The 19,972-nt window shown below is 41.2% G+C and overlaps 1 protein-coding gene across 17 annotated transcripts in view; it reads left to right on the forward strand.

Moving 5' to 3' along the window:
- Nucleotides 1–19,972, forward strand: part of CUX1 (cut like homeobox 1) — a 268,016-nt gene that overhangs the window by 139,906 nt on the left and 108,138 nt on the right. For all 17 annotated transcript variants that reach the window (XM_035559220.2, XM_035559233.2, XM_035559234.2 and 14 more), the window contains exon 8: nt 211–277. In XM_035559220.2, coding sequence (XP_035415113.1) covers nt 211–277 — 67 coding nt within the window. The remainder of the gene's footprint in view (nt 1–210; nt 278–19,972) is intronic.

The raw sequence follows: 19,972 nt of genomic DNA on the forward strand, positions 1-19,972 counted from the left end.
CAATGTAAAAGTAATAGCGTAAGAAATTGTGAAAAATCAAGACACGTTTTTGCTAAGTCATAATGGTTTGCCTAGGTAGAAAGATAAAGCAAGGTATTTTTCATCAGGAGGTATACAGCTTTATTTATGGCTCAATAAAAAAAATGGAGTAGTCTTTTTGCTTTTCACTACTGTTACAGTGCTGTAATGCTTCATGTTTATGCCTTTTAGCCTTGGAAAAAACCAGAACAGAACTATTTGATCTGAAAACAAAATATGATGAAGAAACTACTGCAAAGTAAGATTTCACTGTTTTCTTCCTATTTCTTTCTTCAAGGTATCACTGCCTTTTTTTTTTTTTTTTGTATCCATCTGTTGAAGACAAAAGGGGTGGTGGAAAGAGGTTCAGGAGTCCAAATTTTTTTCGAAGGCATTTTCTTTGGCCTCCTGTAGAAAGATTAGGAGTCATCTTAGTTTATTCCACCCAATTCCCTGGTTGTTTCTGGTTGTGGCATGACAGTCATCACTCTCCCAGATACAAACCAAACTACACGAAGTGACATTTTTGGCAGGCTTTTGCCTTTTTTTTTGTGTGTGTGTGTTAGAACATGCAGGTAGTCTCAAAAATGCATATCCTCATCTTCTTTATGGCTACTGTTTTCACTTACCCTCAGTTTAATTAACAGTGCAGGAAACAGAAAAAGTGAGACAGACTTCTGCTGTTTTTCTTTGAACCTTTCATATTTAAGGAAATTTAGTAATGAGAAGGAATTCTCATGACCAGCAATAATCCCAGTACTAAGCCGAAATAGTCAGTAACTTTTGGAAATGGGATGGGAAAGGAAGAGCCCATTTCAGATGGGAGCCCTGGCTTCTGTAAGGGCAAGGGGTGGAAGATGCACCACACATCCCTGTGCCGACCGCCCCCATCACGCTGGGAGGAGTGCTGTGGTCTTGTTTTGCTGGTAGGTGAGTGCTTTCTGGTATGGCTCATGGCAGAGTCAGGTTTGTCAAGACCACTCAAATTGGCAGTAAGTTTTAATTTCTTAGTGTATGATTCTGCAAGCACAGAGGATTCAGTTCTTCACTGAGCATCGGGAGAGCTCGGCGATTACAAAATTCAGTCCACAGTGGTTAAGAATCAGTGTCCAGGGTTGAAACACCTTTTACATCGTTAAAGGTAAACTTCTAGGTAAATTTTGGGGTTGCTCTATAACTCCAGTTTCATTTGAGTTCCATGTAAGGTAATTAAAAGTGTTTTTTTTTCCCCCCTCGATTTCATCATTCTCTAAGAGACACATACTAATGATGTTTCTGATGGAGCCTTAAATTACTGCAGATTGCCTTTATTTCCTTTTCTGCGCATAGCTGATGCTGGCAGATCTGTTGCTGTTATTTTGTCTTGCTGTCAATTCTGCAGGAACAGTCATAGATCAGGGCTCAGTGGTTGTAGGCACCAAGCCTTGTAACCCCTGACCCTTTTCACTGTTTGTATTTGCAGAGTGTTTGCATCGTTCGTTTTTTCAATACTATTTCCCTAAGTACCATAATTTATACTGGGCAAAAGATGTACTCTTAAACTGTTTGTTTGCACTTGTAATGTATTTCATTTTTTCAGAGGGATTCACATTGAGATGTTTTCATATGATCTTGAATATGATTCTTAGCTAATATATAGAGAATTACATCAAATTAGTAGCATCTGCAGCAACAAGAAGTTTACTGTGTTCTGTAGCAGAATGATTATGGAGGCTGGTCTGGGATATAGAGATCATAGAGCTGAATCCTGAAGCAGACATTAAGGATGTACTTTATCTCCCAAACTAATGTACTGTGAAAACAAACTTGTAGAACCTAATAACAGCAGAAATATTTTATCATTGTTTTGGATATTTATGGCAGGAATAGTTCTTGCATAACAGCAGTCGTCTGTGGTGGTTGTAGCCCAAATTTTGCAATATGGAAATCTAGAAAAACATGAAAAGGGAACTGAATATAGACAGTGAAATTGAATCATTTATTTTAATTGTAAAAGCTGGGAGAAATGTTGAAAAAACACCAATAAAAATGGTGAAAGACAGTTTGATTCTTTTCTAAAAAGAAACCCTCTTTTGATCTAAGTCTAAAAAGCTACTTGTATTGCCAGTTTTAATTTTGTGTTTTAAAAACATGTGATTTTTATCTTAGGCCAGAATTGTTAGTTTTACAGACACTTATTTGATGCAGATGAATTGGAATGCCTTTAGGAAAAAAAAGATAATTGTCAATTTTTTTAAGCTAACAGTACTTTTAAGATTTTAAATTTTGGAGTAAATCAGTCTCTTAACTGTTTGTAACTTTGAAAAGCTTTCAAAAAAAAAAAAAAAAAAGGAAGAAGAAATACACAGTAAGAAGTCTTCAGTATCAGCATTGAGGAGTCTGGATTTTGTCCTAGTGGCCGGTGGTTGTGATCTTGAAGCTGGAAATCACTTTGTCAACTTGTTTGTTTATCTTTTGGTGTTTTTTTCAAAATGTCCCAGTTTCAAGCGCTGTGTGCAGAACAAGGTATGGAGGTAACTGTCTGAGCCTGATGCTAGCAAGGCATCTTCAGATGAGATCAGTTTCTGGACTTGAAATCTTGGGTCATATTAGCTCCTGTCATCCCATTTTATAAAAATCCCCCTTCCCTTTGCCAGTGGCCAGGTACCCCGTGTGCAGCAGGAGCGGGGATGCTGCGAACGCCCCCTCCTTGTGGCCCCCCATCGCGCAGATACTGTGCTGGCGGGGCACCGAAGGTGTTAATGACAAAAAGAAGTTTGTTGTGTGCAGTCATCGCAGCCTGTCAGCTGGAATATCAGAAGCTGAATTTGACAAGATGGCAGCAGAAAAGTTTTCCATGTGTAGGCTTGAAGTAAAATGTAATTAGCCTTTATGTGCAGAACAAGGATCCATTGATGAATACAGCTGGTCTTTGTTTTCTTCTGTCATTGAGTGTGGGAGGTAAAAGTGTTCTTCTTCATGTTTATTAATACAGGATTCCTTAGACAAATGGCAAGCACAGTTTAATATTTGTTGGAACACAGTGGGGCTTGCCAAAACAGTTGTTGTGTAAGAGGATTTCAAGGTTTTCAGATTATAATCATCTCTGGGTTAAATAAATGAATGATTACTCTGCCTTTTTCAATTAAAGAGGCACATCCTCTCTCGAGGCCTGATACTGATTTTGTTTGCTGTCCCACACGTTTCTATCAGCAAACCTGGATTTAACCAGCACTAATGAGTTCGATCTGGAGATTCTATCAGAGCTGAAACTGAAAAGCAAACTCAGGCTTGAGTTTCATGAAAATTAAAGATTTTTTTTCCACTAGTGCAACAAAATTATTTTTCTTCTTCACCCTCTGTAGAAAAGAACAGGACAAAATTTGCTTGGGGATTTCCTTAGTTTTCTGGGGACAAACTGTTCTCCTTGCTAACATGCTTTTTCACTACTGTTTCACTGCAGAGTCTTAGCAAGTGTTTGAGGTTCCCAGCTGAGCTGTTAATGCTCTGAGCCAGAATGGTTGAATTCCAGTTCTAAATAAATTCCAGAGCCACCTCTTTGCTCCTGCCCCTTCTCTCCCCAACGTAAATGATTTCTAATTGGAAAAGGATCTTCGGTTGTAGCACATGCAGTAGGCTTGTTACATTACTGTTAACATGTGGGTTGAGGCTCCCTGCCTTTGATGAAAGAAAATATCAAATTTCACTGAAATGCTGCATTTTCACCAGTAAATGTTAAATAGTCTTTTGAGGGTTTTTGGTACTGCACCCGATTCTGCAATAAAAAACCTTCATAAATAAGACAGAGCAAAAAAATGTTTAGGTTTTGGTTGTCAGTCAAAGCAGCTCTGCCCCCATTTTTTGTTCCTGCATGATTTTCTGGAAGATGCTGACTTCTTGATCTTCTAAAAGTAGTGTATGTGTAGAAAATTAAGTGGAGGAAAAAGGTTTTAATATTTACTAAAGGAGTCATCCTAAAACAATTCTTCTTAACAACTTACTGAAAAACTGCTTTCCAGTATATGAAGCAGGGAACCGTTGTCCATTTATAGATCAGACTGATTATTATTTTTTGGCAGTATAGTGAAGGATGGCACAGGATGGCATACTGGTGTAGCATCACTAAGACTGTACACTAGTGCAATATTGCAAATTACCTCCACCACATAGATCCAGCTGACTTGTTTTAATCCTGGACTACATTTTAATGAAAACTAAATCAGGAAATGGCAAGACTGCAGTTGATGAAAATGTGGTCTGTGAGCTGGCAGTCCCTGCTTTGCGATAAGGGAGAGATTTTCTGATGTTTCAGGGCCTGAATCTGTAATCTAGACTCACAAGATTTCAATATCAATATTTAATCTTACTTCTCCTGTGGTGGTCACAGACGTCAGCCTGTGAGGCTGGGGACACTGGGGTGGGCACCACATTATATCTCTTATAAAGACTGTCTCTGCCCTAAAGAGCTTACAGTATGATATCATGACACCGCACAAGAAGTTAATGAAACAACTAGGTAGACACTCAGGAGCGGGAGGACAAAGTAATGCCTGTTTTCATCCGCATATCCTGCTTGAAAATAAATCCTCAAGTAATCTGCACAGAGTCAGAGGTGGGTGACAGATGGGGACTGCTGGGAAGGAGGCAGGCAATGCTGTAACACAGGCAGGAGGGCTGCTGGAGAGGTAAACATCCCCTCCTGTTACCTGCACGTTAGTGCAAGGTGCTTGAGTCACCACTCCTGGGGACAGGAAGCATTTTTGGGGGATTAGATGCCAAAATACAGGAACAGAAAGAGACACTTGTGTTTCCTCACTGTTTGGGGTGAAGGGTGCTCCTTCTACTGGTTATTGAGTGGACCTGTTCTTCAGGCATCGATGTAAAATAAAGTTTTAAATATGTGGCTTTCTGCACAAAAGGAGTGCAGGGTTGGGCTCGAAGGCAGAGGAGCAGTAATTTTAGTCATGAGAATTATTTCTGCTTAAAGTTACGTGATGGAATTGGAGTTCAAGTATTCATATGAAATCTTCTGTTACATTGGGGCAAGTCTCAGTTAACTTTGGCTTCAGGGGAATAATTCCCAATATATACTGAGAATTGAATTTGGCCTATGAATTATTTACTTTAATTTTTTTAACAAATCTTTCTTGTTTAAGTACTAGCTCCTACCGATATATCACTTTTCAGATGTTTGTAGTCTTCCATTTTGACAGTGCTCAGGGTCAAACTGAATAAAAAATAAAGTTGTGCTCCCTCCAGCATTACATAATTACTGTGATAGATGTCCTCAAATGCTGCTTCCCCCCATTGAGCATGAAATACTGTAGTTAGGATGGTTGTGTTGAACATGACATGAAATAGCTTCTCTTTGCTGTGCCTTTAAGGTCTTAAAGTTTCCTATTTCCTGTTCTTTTGATGAGTCATTAACTTCTAATGCTCGTCTCTGGAATTATTGCTGTATTTAAAGTGATTTCCCTAAAAACAGGAGATGGAGAACTTCATTGGCCATGCGTCTTACAGCCTTTTCTCTTCTTAAATTTCCTAGTCATACTGCCATTGGTGAAACCCCAGGAGTAGTGATAGTGGGGGGATGAGAAAACAGTGAGGATGTTAAAAAGAACTAATTTTTAAAAAGCAAGAACAAGTGAATGTCTTGAATCTTACAGAAAGCTCTGGGTGCATTTTACAATCTGAGACATTCGTTAAAGGTTTCAGCTGTGCCTTATGCAAAACTTAACAGTCACTGTGTAACGTTAATATATTTCTTAAAGCTAGAAATAGAGATTAATGAAAATGCTTAATGAGATCTTCATTTCAATTTAAAGCTCTTGTGTGAAGCAGGGCTGGAAGGCTCCTGTGCAAACCAGCTTTCTTTTTTTTTTTTTCTTCCAAATTTTGGGTTCAGCCTCCAGTCAAAACAGAAAAATTGCAAGATAGTTATGACAATAAAACACTCACCTGTGTAAAGTGCTGAGTGCTTGCTTTCCAATGTTGTCATTAGCCTTTACTTTTGGGTAGGGAAACTGAGGCACGAGGAGCACGTGTAATGCTCAGAGCCAACAAGTCTGGTCTTGGCTGGAATCTAGAAATATGCAGACATGAGGAACATAAACCACAACTGGCAAGAAGAATTTTCTTGTAATCTTTAAGTGTGCATTTATGAGAACTCCATGGAAATGGAGTATTTAGAGTTTGTAGGAGTTAGTGCAGGGCTGTGTTGTCTCTTCTGCTAGGCTTGTAATGCTTGCAAGTAGTTAATGTAACTTTTCGACAGCACAGAAGTGCCCTAGGTCTTTCCAGGGTTTTTATTTGTTTGCTTTTTAACCTCGAGTGAGACTGTTCAGATCCTTTTTCTAGTGTAGCCTAAAAGCTGGTGTTATTTAACAGCCCAAAGTAGAAAAAAATAGCCTGAGGGTATTCCAGCATATTCTAGTCATCACCCTGTTACGTTATCTGTAACCTTGGGTTGACATGAGATCCTAAGCTGCAAATCTTTAAATAAATACAGAATATTGCACCAAAGGGTCTTACCCTACTGTGCTTGCCGTGCTGGTGGTCATCCTGACCACAGCAGCTACCGCAGCTCTGTCTTGGGTGTGAAATCGCAGGGAAGAGGCTGGAGTGTCCTTGGTTCATGAGTCTCCACGAAGGTAGAAGGGGCAGAATGGGCCCTGTCCTGGCTGTCCTCACATGCCCTTGCTGGAACCAGACCTCTTCAGGCTCCTGCAGGCTGCGTCCTTCTGCCGAGCAGCAGAGACCACCAGTGTCTTCCTGCAGCCCCAGCCTGCCACCAGGGACCTGCATTTCCTGTGAGCCTGACAGGAGGGCAGCCCAGTTATTTGGAGTGGTCTTGTCAGGGCAGCTTATTTTTATCAGGAACAGCTGGACTCTGTGAGGTCCATGTGGGGGCTTTGTGAGGAAGAGGAGCAAGTTACAGGGAAGCAGCCCCCTTCTCGAGGTGAAGGCCCATCTGCACCCAAGCATGGACAGGGCTTGGGCCTCCACGTCCAGGTCTGCTGGGCTTGGTTGTCACGCAGCTCTCTCATGGAGGTCTACAAATGATAATACCTATTTTTTTTGAATGCAGAGTACCAAAGCAAGAGAGTAATTTTGGTGTAGTACCACTTGTGAGGTCTTGTCCTTGAGAACAAGGAGGCTGTGTGGTACTGCCCTGGCTCCTTGGCACAGCTGCTGCTAGGTTGAGGCTGCGGGGAAAGCCATCAGGAGAAATCCTTCAGTCATCAGAAGTGAACGGTTCATCTGTTTTCGATAGGGACCTGTCCTGTACGATACGTGGGATGACCTATTTCCAGTCACAAAGCAAAGTTCTCCATCAGGCTCTCAGTTAAGCTGGCAGTTCTTGTGGTAGTCTCCACCTAGCTGTGCATTTAATAGGTAGGCTTTCTGTACTGGCATTTACTTGAGCCTCTTCTCCTTGCACTCAGAAAATGGATTCCAGCTGTGTTTCCCACTCCCACGCAACAATAGTGCGGGCGAAAAAATGAGTCACGTCGTGTGTGTGTTGTGCTGCCTCATTTAATGGAAAAAGATGGCCACCCTGAACGAGAATGGGTGTTGAAGAAACTTTGCGAAGGCCCGAGCACCAAAACACTGGGTCCTAGTAAACGGACTCTTTCTCTTCCCTTTGTCTTCTTTCCCTTTGGAAAGCCATGCATTTGCCATGGGAGCTGGGGGACCCACTCTCCCATGTCCTGCATTGTTCCACACAGGCAGCTCTTGCACTCATCCGTTGTTTTCATTTCACTTTTTTGTTTGGCTTTCTAGAATGGGAATATGTTGATAGTCACTGTCAGTGGCTGTATCTGGCCCAACCTTCATTAAAGTATCCATATGCTGTTTCCTCATTAGACAGGTTTTTCAGCATCTCATTAAATGTGTACCTAAATGTGTTTCATCCCTCCCCTGCCTTAAAATGTTACTGCGATGCCACAGCTGTAAGCCACCTTACTACAGAAACAACAGTATTATACTCTCCACAGTTGCTTTAAAAATGTATTTCTGTTTTGTTTTTGCCACCTTATCTGTTAGTTCTGTTGATATTGGGAACTTTTAGGTGTTCACATTGCTTGGGGTAAAGTCTGCAGAACAAAATCCTACAGCTGCATAGCTATGCACGTCATCTCTGCCACCAGTGCTGGCTTTCAAACTTCTGACTAGTTTTTCCTCTGCCCACCTCATGTAAATCTTTGACTTCCATTTTAACCCTTATCCTTAATGCGTGTGGCTGAAGCACAGCTCAGGGAGAAGTATCTGCATTGGACATCAGGGAAGCATGTCCGATCTGGTTCAGCCTCTTCTAATCATCCTGGAGACATCACTTAATGGGAACTAAGAAATATTGTCTCATTTACATATCCTCTGATCTCAATTAAAAGACAATAACACCGTGTGAGATTGCAGTTTTGTATGCCACAGAAAATATCTGATATGATGAAAATGAATCTCATTATCTTGAAATTTTTAAAGAATGTTTTAATGAATGTGATTTTTAAAATAGTATCTTTGAATAAGAAGCTGAGAATCCCAAACATAAGGAGCTAGGAACCAGGACCGAGCACTAATTCAGGGATTTGGAAGAGAAATGTTGGCCAGCTCGTGGAGCAGAAGGGATAAGGCAGTATGGTGCAGACAGTAAAACCAAGAAAAACAATAGACAGCATGCAGGCATGTTAATAACTTCATTAGCATTCATGTAAAGCATTAAACAAACAAATGCATTTACAATCCTGTGAGCCTGATATTATTAACCCTTAACATTTATCTAGTGTGTTTCTGGAGGGGCAGATCACAGCAAAGGCTAATTAACAGCCTTTCTTCCGTTTTTTTTGTAACATGTTGGGAAACTGAGTCACGAGGAGTTTGGTCAGGGACGCAGAGGGCAATCGATATTGCAGCAAGGATCAAAAGTAGGAAATCAAATCACTGGCTAGAAGGACGGGCTGCGTCTTCCCATTTTCACTTAGATACGTCTTGATGCTGATTGAACACTTGCTGATTGGATTTCACGGGTTTTAAATGCTTGTTAGCGAGAAATTTTGAACAAAAAATGAATTTGACTGAAGTACTACCTTAGTGTTACCAGTCTTTTGTAGTAGTCTTTCAGTGGCTCCTAACAGATGGTCTTTGGTTACTTGTGATCACCGACTACACAACCTGTCTTCATTCCTTCCCTCAAAATAATGAACTTACAACTGAATACGGGATCTGTCCCCAGTTAGGTGCTTTGTCCTGCCAGATGACAAACCTGCCCTCCTGCACCTCCTCCTGAATGAACTCCTGGCTGGACCACTCAAACCCAGCATTACTGGGCTGAAGTCAGCCAGGTTCCCAACTGAGTATAGGCCTGATTTAGTTGGACACCTGTAACTGTTCCCCTTCAGGTGCATGTGACTGCATTGGCAGTGATACACAAGCCATAGCCTTCAGGACAAAGCAGTATTTATTTGTATTACAGAATAGGAAGCATTCTAACAAAGGATTAAACTTAAGAAAGGCTTGAAAATTTTGTTTCTTAGAGTTTGCTAGTTCGTTTATCCCACTTGTAGTGGTATTCCTGGGCTCGGTTACTCAAAATGAGTTGATGTTCACATACACACACTTACCTATGTAGCACCAGGGCAGCTTTTGTCCTTCCTTTTCCTTCATTTGATTCAAACTTCAACGCTGGGAAGAGTCTGCAGAGTTGGTGCAGGGGAAGACTGTGAAACAGGTAGCTTTCTTTCCATGGTTTCCTCAAGAAATTGTATTTACTGATGTTTCATTTCCTGTGTATTTTTCCACTTACGATGTCTGGATTATTAACCTGCCTGAATACAGTGGTTACATCAGATAACCTGAGGGGCACATCTGCCTTTCATAAAAATATAACACCCATTTCCATCATAGTGAACTATGTCATCTACCAGCTGGGTTGCCATAAATTGCTGTGAAATGCACGCAGCCTTAACCAGCAGTGAGGAGCACATAACTTAACCATGGAGTAACTAACCATCTTAATAAATCTAAATTCACTCTTTGCTGGAGACACTTCAGGGAAAGTGGCAACGATTCCCACAGCCTGTGTATCCCACGTGGTCACAGTAATGGAATGGGTAAGTAGAGTTGTTCTGTGGAGGGGTAGCTGGACCCTGCTCCGTGCTTCCCCCTCAATGGCCGGGAACCTCTGTCTTGTGTAAAACAAACAAAAAGCACCGCCAAACAGCCGGTTTTGCAGCCCGAGTGCCCAGCATCCTTGTTCAGGGCCGTCATTAAAAGATTTCATGAAACAGCCTTAAAAATGAAAAGTTTCCTTTCTGAGAGAGAGAGAGATAATTGAACTCATTGATTTGTTTCACGGTTTGTTTGCCCTTTCATTCCCTTCCTGAGGTGCTGTTTGTTGAGGAATGTCTCCAATTGCCAGAAAGACAGTGGGGTGTCTAATATTTCCCCGCCAGCTCTCCTTTCAGCCAGAGCAGAGTACTGTGGCAAGCCTCTGATATGAATTTTTAATGCAGAACTTTATAACATAGCCCTTGCAGCACGGCTGCACTACTCTCTTGAGCTTTCAGATTTAATGCTCTGATGAACAGAGCACAGACTTGGGGCATTCGACAGCAGTCAGAATTAACCCCTACATTTCCGACTGTTGTACCAGTTAATTTCCCTGTAGATTAATACCGACGTGGGTGGAAAAATTCCAGACACGCCTACAGTGGAGAAATATCAGAATAACTTGGAATTTGACACCAAAAACGATCTATGAAATGTGTTTTTAGCTTTTTCCTCTTCCTCTAAGAATAGGAATTTTTAAGGCTATTTACTTTTCCTGGGCTCAACAGTAATGCAGTCCTTCTGTATCGGTTGTACCAACACTGTCCTGCCCCCTGTGATAAAGACCTGTGCTGGTATGCTAGATGTCCAAAAAGGGGAAAAAAATTGAAATAGCTCTGTAATTCATAGTCATAGATTAATTTACGGTAGGAATGTTCTTCCAGATTGTATTGTTTAGTTGTTTATGCCATGAATCACGATGTTTTATCTGAGGGGATTTTGCTTGTTTTGGAATATGATCTTAACTCGGTGCGGATGTTCCTATTAGCCCATCATCTTATTCAGGTCTTTACTGACTACGAAGTGGAGAAGCCCAGCAGTGTAGATAAGTAGTCTGAATTATTACTCTTCAGGGCATTAGCGCTTGTTTGTCAGTGTTGAAGCTCATCTGTCATAAAGCTGCCCATTCACCTGGTTTGTTTTAGTCTCTGTTTTTTTTACTCTTGCACAGCCCTTGCAAACCTGAATAATTTTGCTGTACTGCGGTTTGTGCCGCTGTGCCGTTCATCAGCTTTTCTAAATCATCCCTTTACTTATTAAACAATAGCAGGCCTGATGTATTATCTGGAGCAATATTGCTCTCCAAATCCTTTAAAGTCTGTTTGCATAGTCTTTGGGTTTTGTAGCCAGTTCTTTTGGCAGCAGAGCATGTCACAGCCAGGACTGGCCTTTCAGGGACTTTGGCAGGATTTTGTCAAGAGAAAAATGCTACATTTGTAGGTTTGACTTTGATAATGGAAAAGGAGTATGATGTGTTTAAATCGTGATAGAACTGGTGTAAGCCAGAGAGAATTAGATGGGATGCAGAACATGCAGAGGTGTTAATGGCATTCGGGAGAAAGACTTAGCGAGGAGTTTGTACTCGGGTGATGTTAAACTCTTTGCCTTAAGCCCTTGCGAATGAGACATGCATGTTGTTCTTAACTGATACCAGAGAAGTACATTTACGCTTTTTAATCATAAATCAGCATCTCTGCTTTGGTGAGACATTTGCACATTTACTTCAGATGAAGTCTTTTAAGCAGCTTGTCTTATTGATTATAGACCCAAGATTGTCTTTACTTCCTCCACTGTTATTACTGACTCACGAGATTAAGGTTTTCAAGGCTTGTTGCTAAATGTGGAGAAATCCCATCATTTCATTCAGTAGTTCTAGGCATCTATTAACTTTACTTCTATAAAAAAGCCGTGTATTTTGATAGAAAGCTTAAGATTTGTGGAAAGGACACTCCTGTTTTCATGTACTGTACTGGTAATTAGCTCCTACCTCTTATTTTTGTTGTGTCAAGTATGCTACCTAAAACAAGGCTGATGACTCAGTTTTGCCATATGTAAAAAGGGCACACGGGGTAAGGCAAGGCTTTATTAATGTGGATAGTCTTTCAGTCCTTGGATAGAAAAGTGGAAGTGCTCTTCTGACGCTTGCATTGTAGCCTGTAAAAATAAATGTACATAAATAGAAGCACATAAAATGCATTTGCTGACCATTCATTTGAGCATTGCCATCCATTAGATCATGCTGTGATGAATGGAAATATTCTTCTTTCCTGGAGACCACACCAAAGGAGAAGGTGCATATGGCATCTGTCATAATAATAATGCAGCAATACCACTGACTACCCCATAGCATGGGCATTATAACTCACTGGAACGGGCGACTTTAAGCATTACAGCATTTTTCATTGTTTTACCTATGTGGTGCTTTAATGTGGGAGTCGTCTGCTCTTACTGAGTCGAAGTGGAAATATTTATTTAATGAGTTGTAGCCGATTTTTATATGCATAGCGGCAAAGTTGAGGAACATGACTCATAGGAAGTAAAAAGATCAACAAATTCAGTGCTTTCAACTGTTTTAAGTTCCTCGCCACTGTCCTTCTCATTTGGGGGAAGGGAACAAAGACAGCAGGGGGGCAAGAAGCTGTCTCCCAGCCTGAATTCCAGAGGCGCCTCTGCCTGATGCTCACTCTTGACCTAAATTCTAGCGATAGGCAAACAAGGGTCTTCCAGAGCATCTCAACCTAGGCACTCTCAGTGCTGCTCAGTTCCTGTGGCTTTGAAGTTTGCCTGGGTGGCCAGAATGATCTTTTCCTGTTCCTGACCCAAGATAAAACTTTGATTTATTTTTTTTAATTGCATGTGATCAGAGAAAAATAGCCGCTGCAGTAATTCATGCTTTTAATTAAAGATTTTGAAGTTGAGATATGCAGGATCTGAATCAGAAGATACAGAATCTGTATCTGGACTTCTTACACTGGGGAAGTTAAGGATGTTGGCTTGAACTTGGGGCTCAAAGCCAGAATTTATATAAGTTCTACTTTTAAAAATGCAAGTAAATGACCAGAATGGCTTACATTTTTAGGACAGAGGTTGAAATAATTAAATTGTAGCTGAGTGCATAATATTAGTGTCTTTGAAGATCATAGTAAGGAAGTATTCCTCAGTAATACACAGCAGCACTTTTAATAACTTCACAGTCCTGGGTTGGTTTAGATTTGTGGAGCCAGTAGGGAAATGTGCATTAGCATTGCAACTTGCCATCTGAGTGTGACAACAAACAACTCCTGCTATTTGAATGCTAACAACTGACAAGTCATTTGGTACAGCCATTTGCCAGTTGAATGGCTTAAGCAGCTTAGTTTTAATTAAACAGAAGCTTCTGTGTATGGTATCAGAGAAAATAATGTTCTACTTAAAGCTCAGTTGTTTACTGTTGTCCCCAACTTGCTGAAGATACTGAGTTTCTCTGTTGTGGCATTCATCTTGTGCAGTGTCTGCCATTTCATTGCAGAATTAGTAACAAAGGCCCTTTTGGGCTATGGCAGAGCCTTAATCTGGTAGTTAAGTGCTAACTCAGCATTGCCTCGTGGCAGCAGTTGTTGCTTGTGCAGGAAGAGCTCCGTGCACAGACCGCAGAAGTGGTTTTCATCCCAGAAACACGCAGCCTGGGGCATCCTGCAGCCCTTCAGGGCAGTGGCCAGAGCGCCATAACTGATGGGAGTAGAAGACTGGGAGCTTATCAATAAATGGGTAGAGGTCGTGCCTCCTCTCAGGAGGTGCACCTAGCAGGAAGGTGAAGTGAGTGATAATTTGTGGTAGGAGGAGTATTTTTTTGGTGGTATATCTGAAATTAATTTCATAGGGATCAAATGACTTTGTCAGGAAGGGGAAGTCATGTCCTTTGCATTTCACTCCCTAGTACCTGGAAACTAGAAACCAATTCTGTTGGAGAGCCGTGCCGGAGGTGATAACCCTGCCATTCTGCTGCTGCCAGAATGAGACAGTTCGGTGGCGAACGGCAGAGAAAGGTCATGTTGCCAGACACAGTTCCTTTTCTTAATCACGCTGCTTTTCAACTGATATCTTTTTAAAATGTCTTTTTTTTATTTTACAAAGAGTATGTGGCGTGGGATCACTGTATTCTTTGGCTGATATTCCTTTTCTTCTCAAAGAGAATGGTGTAACATGAACTTCTGCACGACAGATGAAGACTTAACACTTAGGCTACTTGAGATTAGACCTGTAACATCATGCATAGACAACTGATTATAAACAGCCTGGATTTCAGAGTTGTTCTTTTTGATTTCTGTTATCTGAAAGTGTCAGCCACGGCACTGGTTTCCCGGTTACCTGATCCTTCTGTGTGCTAAAAGCCATGAGCTCCAAATAAGTCAAATTACTTTGCAGGAATTTTTCCATCCTCTTTCTTTTTTCTTTCAATTTCCGTTCCCTTCCCCTTCAGTCCTTAGATGTTTTGAAAATCTTTGAGTACATGTGGCAGTATATGCAAAATGTGTAATTCTGATGTAACACCCATGGTAATAAGGAGATAGCCAGGGTACTTTGGCACTTAAGTAATAAAAACCCAGAACGCACAAGGTTTAGTTCAACTTGTGCTTATTAGGGCAAGTATTTCACATCTTGAACTAGAACCTCTTGAGACTGATACAGCCTAGCATTGTCTGATTTATTTAATCACATTTACATGGAATCAGATATATTCATCAACAGAGAACATTGTGAGCAAATTGAATGAAAGCATTACTCAACAGAATTTCCTTCTCTGATAATAGAAAATATCCTTTAAGTTTCAGCTAGTAGAGCTGCTGCTTGTAGCTCAATAGCAGATCATCTACTAAGGAAATGAGGGCCAGAAAGCAACAGCTATCTGTGATTTCTCTGTTAATTCCCTGCTTGATAAATAGGTGTCCAGAGCTCCTGCCATTGCGCCTTAAGGACGTTGTTCATCAACCCGTACGTAGCACTGGGAAATTCCTAACCGGAGGCAGGAAGGAGTGACCTGCGTTGCTGTTTGTTTAGAGAGATAAGTGATGGTCTCCATTTGGGCATGTTTGGAGAAGGAAATGCTTCGGTGTTCTCATTTGCTCCAGATTGGGGCTGGACACCGAGCTGTCTTGCAGGCTGGGTCCACCCTTTTGCACTCCGGTCTGCACTGCAGCATGCGCAGCTTGAGGCAGAAATGTCCCTTTATAACAAGCGACTTGAACCTGTAACTAGTGGCAACTTAGTTATGTGTACACAAGCTTCTTTTAGTTGAATAAAATCATCATTAAATTAGTATTTATTTACAAGATGTACGTTGGGGTAATGGATTGATTTTCAGGCTCGTATTCCATTAATTCTTTGGGGGAAATGCTGGTTGTTTATTAAATGTAGAAGCAAGGGGGTTTGGATTTAAGTTGTATTTGTGACTGTCACTGGCAAAAAATGTGCACACAGAATGGCATAAAGTAAATAATCAGCAGAGTTTTGTAAGTTATTCTTGTTTGTGGTCAATTAAATTTATTAGTAATTTTTTCTTGACTTTAAGTATGGCTGTCTTAAATATGCTGAAAGTTAGTGACTTTTTGTGTGGATAGGAAAAAATGTCTCGTTCTTCTAAGAACCGTAAGGATGCAGTGGTTTTGCTCTGATCATGCAGGTATCTGGAGTTCCCAAATTGCACGTTATTGGTCTTCTCATCGTCTTGGCAAATCAAGGAGATCTTGCTGCCAGTCACAAAAGAAGGATAATACAAGAGACTTTCTCAATGTCATGTGCTTCAGAGTTTATGTTATAAAACAGTTTATCCTTTTTTTCCAGAGCTATCTACATTTAAGGGCTTTGTTTTGTACACTGTTGCGAATACATTTGCTGCATGCATTAGTCATTTACAGTACTTAGATCCTGTAACTATTAAATTGTTAACATTTGGAGCCAGCTATAATTATCTTTTATTATTATTATTTTTAATGGGCATAGTGCTTTCTTTCCTCTCTAGCTTTCCTAAACATTGGAGGGATCTTTAAGGTATCTGTTACACTGCAGTAGTGGTGTTTGACTTCTGTTTATCATGCTTGTTTTCTTATCTTTCTAAAATACTGGGACTGCTAAGAATTTTTAGTCTGCATGAAGCGCTTTGTTCTTCAGAATGTCTAAAATGAATATCACAGAGCAAAATATACCTTAAAGACATGGCTATGCAGAATCAGCAGAACTTCTATGAAGTCTTTGCATTTGGTGTCTCTGATGGCTGCTGTGACATGGTGTCCACACTTGGCAAAGTCGCTCTGTAAACCTGACCCAAATACCAGTTGACATAGGTACTTGTTGCTTTTTGATTTTTTTTACAAGAAGTGGATAGTGCCAATGCTGATCACTGGCTATTCTGCTAAACATTGTTTTTTCCATGCTCCACTTATTTCCAGTTAGGAATACGCGTTTTTCTTTCACTTCTATTTCAAAGCCTGAGTGGCCTATAAATGAGCCCATAGTTTAATAGTTGGTTTTTCTAATTCCTTTTTTGATTTTTCTTTATCTGAAACCATTAAATCTGGAAATGCTTGACTTCAGAACTAATTGCACTCTTTCTCTAGTGTTTATTGTTTGATGGGGAAGGACAGACGATAGCACTGATGATGCTGGTCTCATCTTGGGGGTACTGTCCACAGGCAGGCAATTCTTTGAGCTTTTAGTTAAGAACATGGGGGTCTTGGAAGTGATGGAAGACCCTTAGCTATGTCCAGTCAGGCAGCAGTACTGTTAATTGAGCTCTGTGTTGATGGTCTAGATCAGCGATTTTCAGTGTGTTCTGCGAATTCCTGGAATTCCAATGCTTATTGCTAGGAGATCACAAAAATAGCTGTGAAAGTCAACCAGTCACTACGTGCAAATGTGCTGTACTGATGCTTCATCCTTTAATGGAAAATGCCAGGTAATCCAAAGATTGGAAAGGCTAGAAATAATCTTGTAGATCCACTGGTGTATAAATTTAGCTGGGACTCTTTCACAATCCCTTGTGATCCTCTGCCCCTGCTGGATAACTGTCCATACAACAGCAGTGACTTTCTTGTCTTTTCTGTATTCATCATACTGTCATAGTTGTTGTTGAAGTTTTATATATACAATATCTCGATGTTGAGTATGTTGGACCAGCTTAACTCAGCAGAAAACCATTTCTGTACAGGGCTTGTAACCGATAATGGGTGTACTTTCGCCCTCTTCACTGAAAGGCAGTGGCCACTAAATATAGCCGAGTGAGCTATTTTTGATTATGTAACATCTCTATCTGTCTGTACTCTGATTAAATAATCTATTTTCTTGGCAAAGGAGTAGGACTTCATTTTCTATTATTGATCAGAAACATATTTGAGCTGTGATACAGATGACTTATTTGTCTTGCTGCCTGTTGGATTGATTTTTGTCACCACCTTGTCGTTGGTGATGCTGTGGCGCAGTGCTAGCGCAGAGCAGAGCCAGGCAGAAAGCTGGCAGTGGTGAGACGTGCCAGGTCCCTGCCAGCTCTCACCCAGGTCAGTATTAACAGTCTTTCTGTCTGGTGACTGTGAATGTATGGCAGATAAGCCTTGCTCTTTCTCTTACGCTTTTTGTTACCATTTTTTTGGGGTGAATATATTGTCCGATATCTAGACTAACTAAGCTTTTTCATTTAACCTCTTTTTCCCCATATTTTTTTTTCTAGTTCGTTCCTGTTCACTCACATCTTCTACCTAAACAATATAGGTGTCACAGTAAGGTTTGCTGTACTGAATACTTTACAACCCTGAAGAAAGCTACATGGCCTGGGCTGTGCGCAGTGCAAGGGGCCGGCAAGTCTGGCCCCATCCTCTCTGTTTGTATAACAAACACTTCAGAAGCAAAGTAAGGTTCCCTGAATTACTGATTTACTACTTAACGCCATAAAAGGAGCTAAGCCTAGGGAAAACAGAGGAAGACTAGATGCACTTTATTTGGAAAGTTTAAAACTCTTTTACACGTACTGTGCAGAAGCTTGCACAAAATGTCCACTTAGGGTAAAAGAAGGGGAAATTCCCCTACTCTGTAGCTGCCCTTGCGTGAGCTCGTGGGACAGAGAAGTACCCAACTGATCCCAGCAAACTGAGGACAGAGAAGCTGCGTCTTTGCAGCTGGTGTGTCTTCCCATGGTGTCCCATCGAGCATGGACCCTGGTGTGTAGGGGCACCCCTAGCTCGCACACAGCCCATGAGGCCGGCTCAGCAGCTTATGGATCAGGCCAGCTCACCAGGTGAGACCACAGAGCCGGGGAGAGGATGTCACACCTGCAGAAACGCGGGTGCTGCAGCAGGAGGGGAGGCAGTGGGGCAGAGGTCTGACACCTGGTGGGGCTGTAGGCTTATCTTCACACCTCCTAGGGCAGGTAGCAACCAGGAAGGGTGCTTGGCCAGTGAAGGTCTAAATGGAGTGAACTTACTCATTAACCAAATGCTGGTCGTGTGACTCTGAGATCCTTTGGGTAATAGTTAGAATTGCGTTAAAAGATAGGCAAATCCAAAAGGAAGATCTGCGTTATCTTACCTCCTTTCTGTGCTACAGCTGTTTGTTACATTTAGGAAGGATGGTTTTCATCCACTGAAGAGGTTTCTGACATCAGTGTATCTTTGGATGTAGCAGAAATGTTGAGGAACTATCATTAGCAACAGAAGACTTTCCAGTTCAGACTTCCCTTTTCTGTAGAAATACTAAACCTGTTACATTAGCTGTTGAAACAGAATAATCAAATAGTTCCATACCACAGACTACAATATTAGTCAGGCCTGGAGCTATTTTACTTCAGCTGTATTTTAAAGGCTAACAACTGTTGAAAGGGAAATAGAGAATTGGAAAAGTGCTTCTGCAAATAAAATTGTAAAAGGTTAAATTAGAAAATACTGCACTGTTGTCCTCCGAGGGCTTGCAGTAGTACCTAGTGTTGTTTTTTGCCAAGGATTTTTTAAAGTAATTTCTCTAATATATATCTAGTTCAGATTCTGTGTAGACAGGCAATCTGTCAATCATATCAATGAGCATCTCGCATAATATGATACAGCTGGAGACTTAGCTAGAAAAGGACTGAGCAGCTTTTATATATTCAGCAAAGATGTAAAAATAATATATGCGAGCTACTCTGCTGGTACCAGCGACTGGAGTGAAGCTGTGCTGATCCATACCCACACAGCCGCTAATTGGGGCCAGCCTACCAGACAGCAACTCGACCCTGGGAGGCTCCTGAGGGCAACTGGAGGCTGAGTCTGCCTTTCCAGGTGCCCCACTGGGGTATGAGCAGGTCCAGAGGAGGGAAACGAAAGAGAAGGAAGGCAGTTCTGCCATCTGAAGACCGGGACATTGTTCTGTGTCCCAGGTGATGGGTTTCTGTTAAGTAATTATGAACTGGTGCTTGTTGTGCTGATTCAGAGAGTCCCTGCCCTTTCTTCTTCCTCCTGTTTGTTTTCTCAGTTCAGTGGGCTCCCTCTGCCTCCTTTGTTTCTTTCTGCCTGTTTTTTGCAGCTTTGTCACTCAGGTCAGCCAGATTCGTGCTACTGATAGCAAAAAAACGAAACTGCAGAATGGTGACATAATTGCAGTTTGACAGAAGCAGTGTTTCCATTCAGAACAAAGCTGGAACAGATTGGGAAGAGAGAAGACCATATTTGTAATTGGATACATTATTATAAAGATAGCAATCATCCTGATTTTTAATCTTCAGCACAGCTCATGGGAAGGGTAAAACCTACTCAAAATGTTCAGTAAAACATGTCCCCCATCATGGGTTATGCTATTTTCAGTCCCTTTATTGAATAGAAGGACATCAGTTGCTTTTGTCAGAGACCATGTAATGCTGTTTTCTTCA

The sequence above is a fragment of the Cygnus atratus genome, chromosome 20 (assembly GCF_013377495.2).
Source record: "Cygnus atratus isolate AKBS03 ecotype Queensland, Australia chromosome 20, CAtr_DNAZoo_HiC_assembly, whole genome shotgun sequence".
NCBI lineage: Eukaryota > Metazoa > Chordata > Aves > Anseriformes > Anatidae > Cygnus > Cygnus atratus.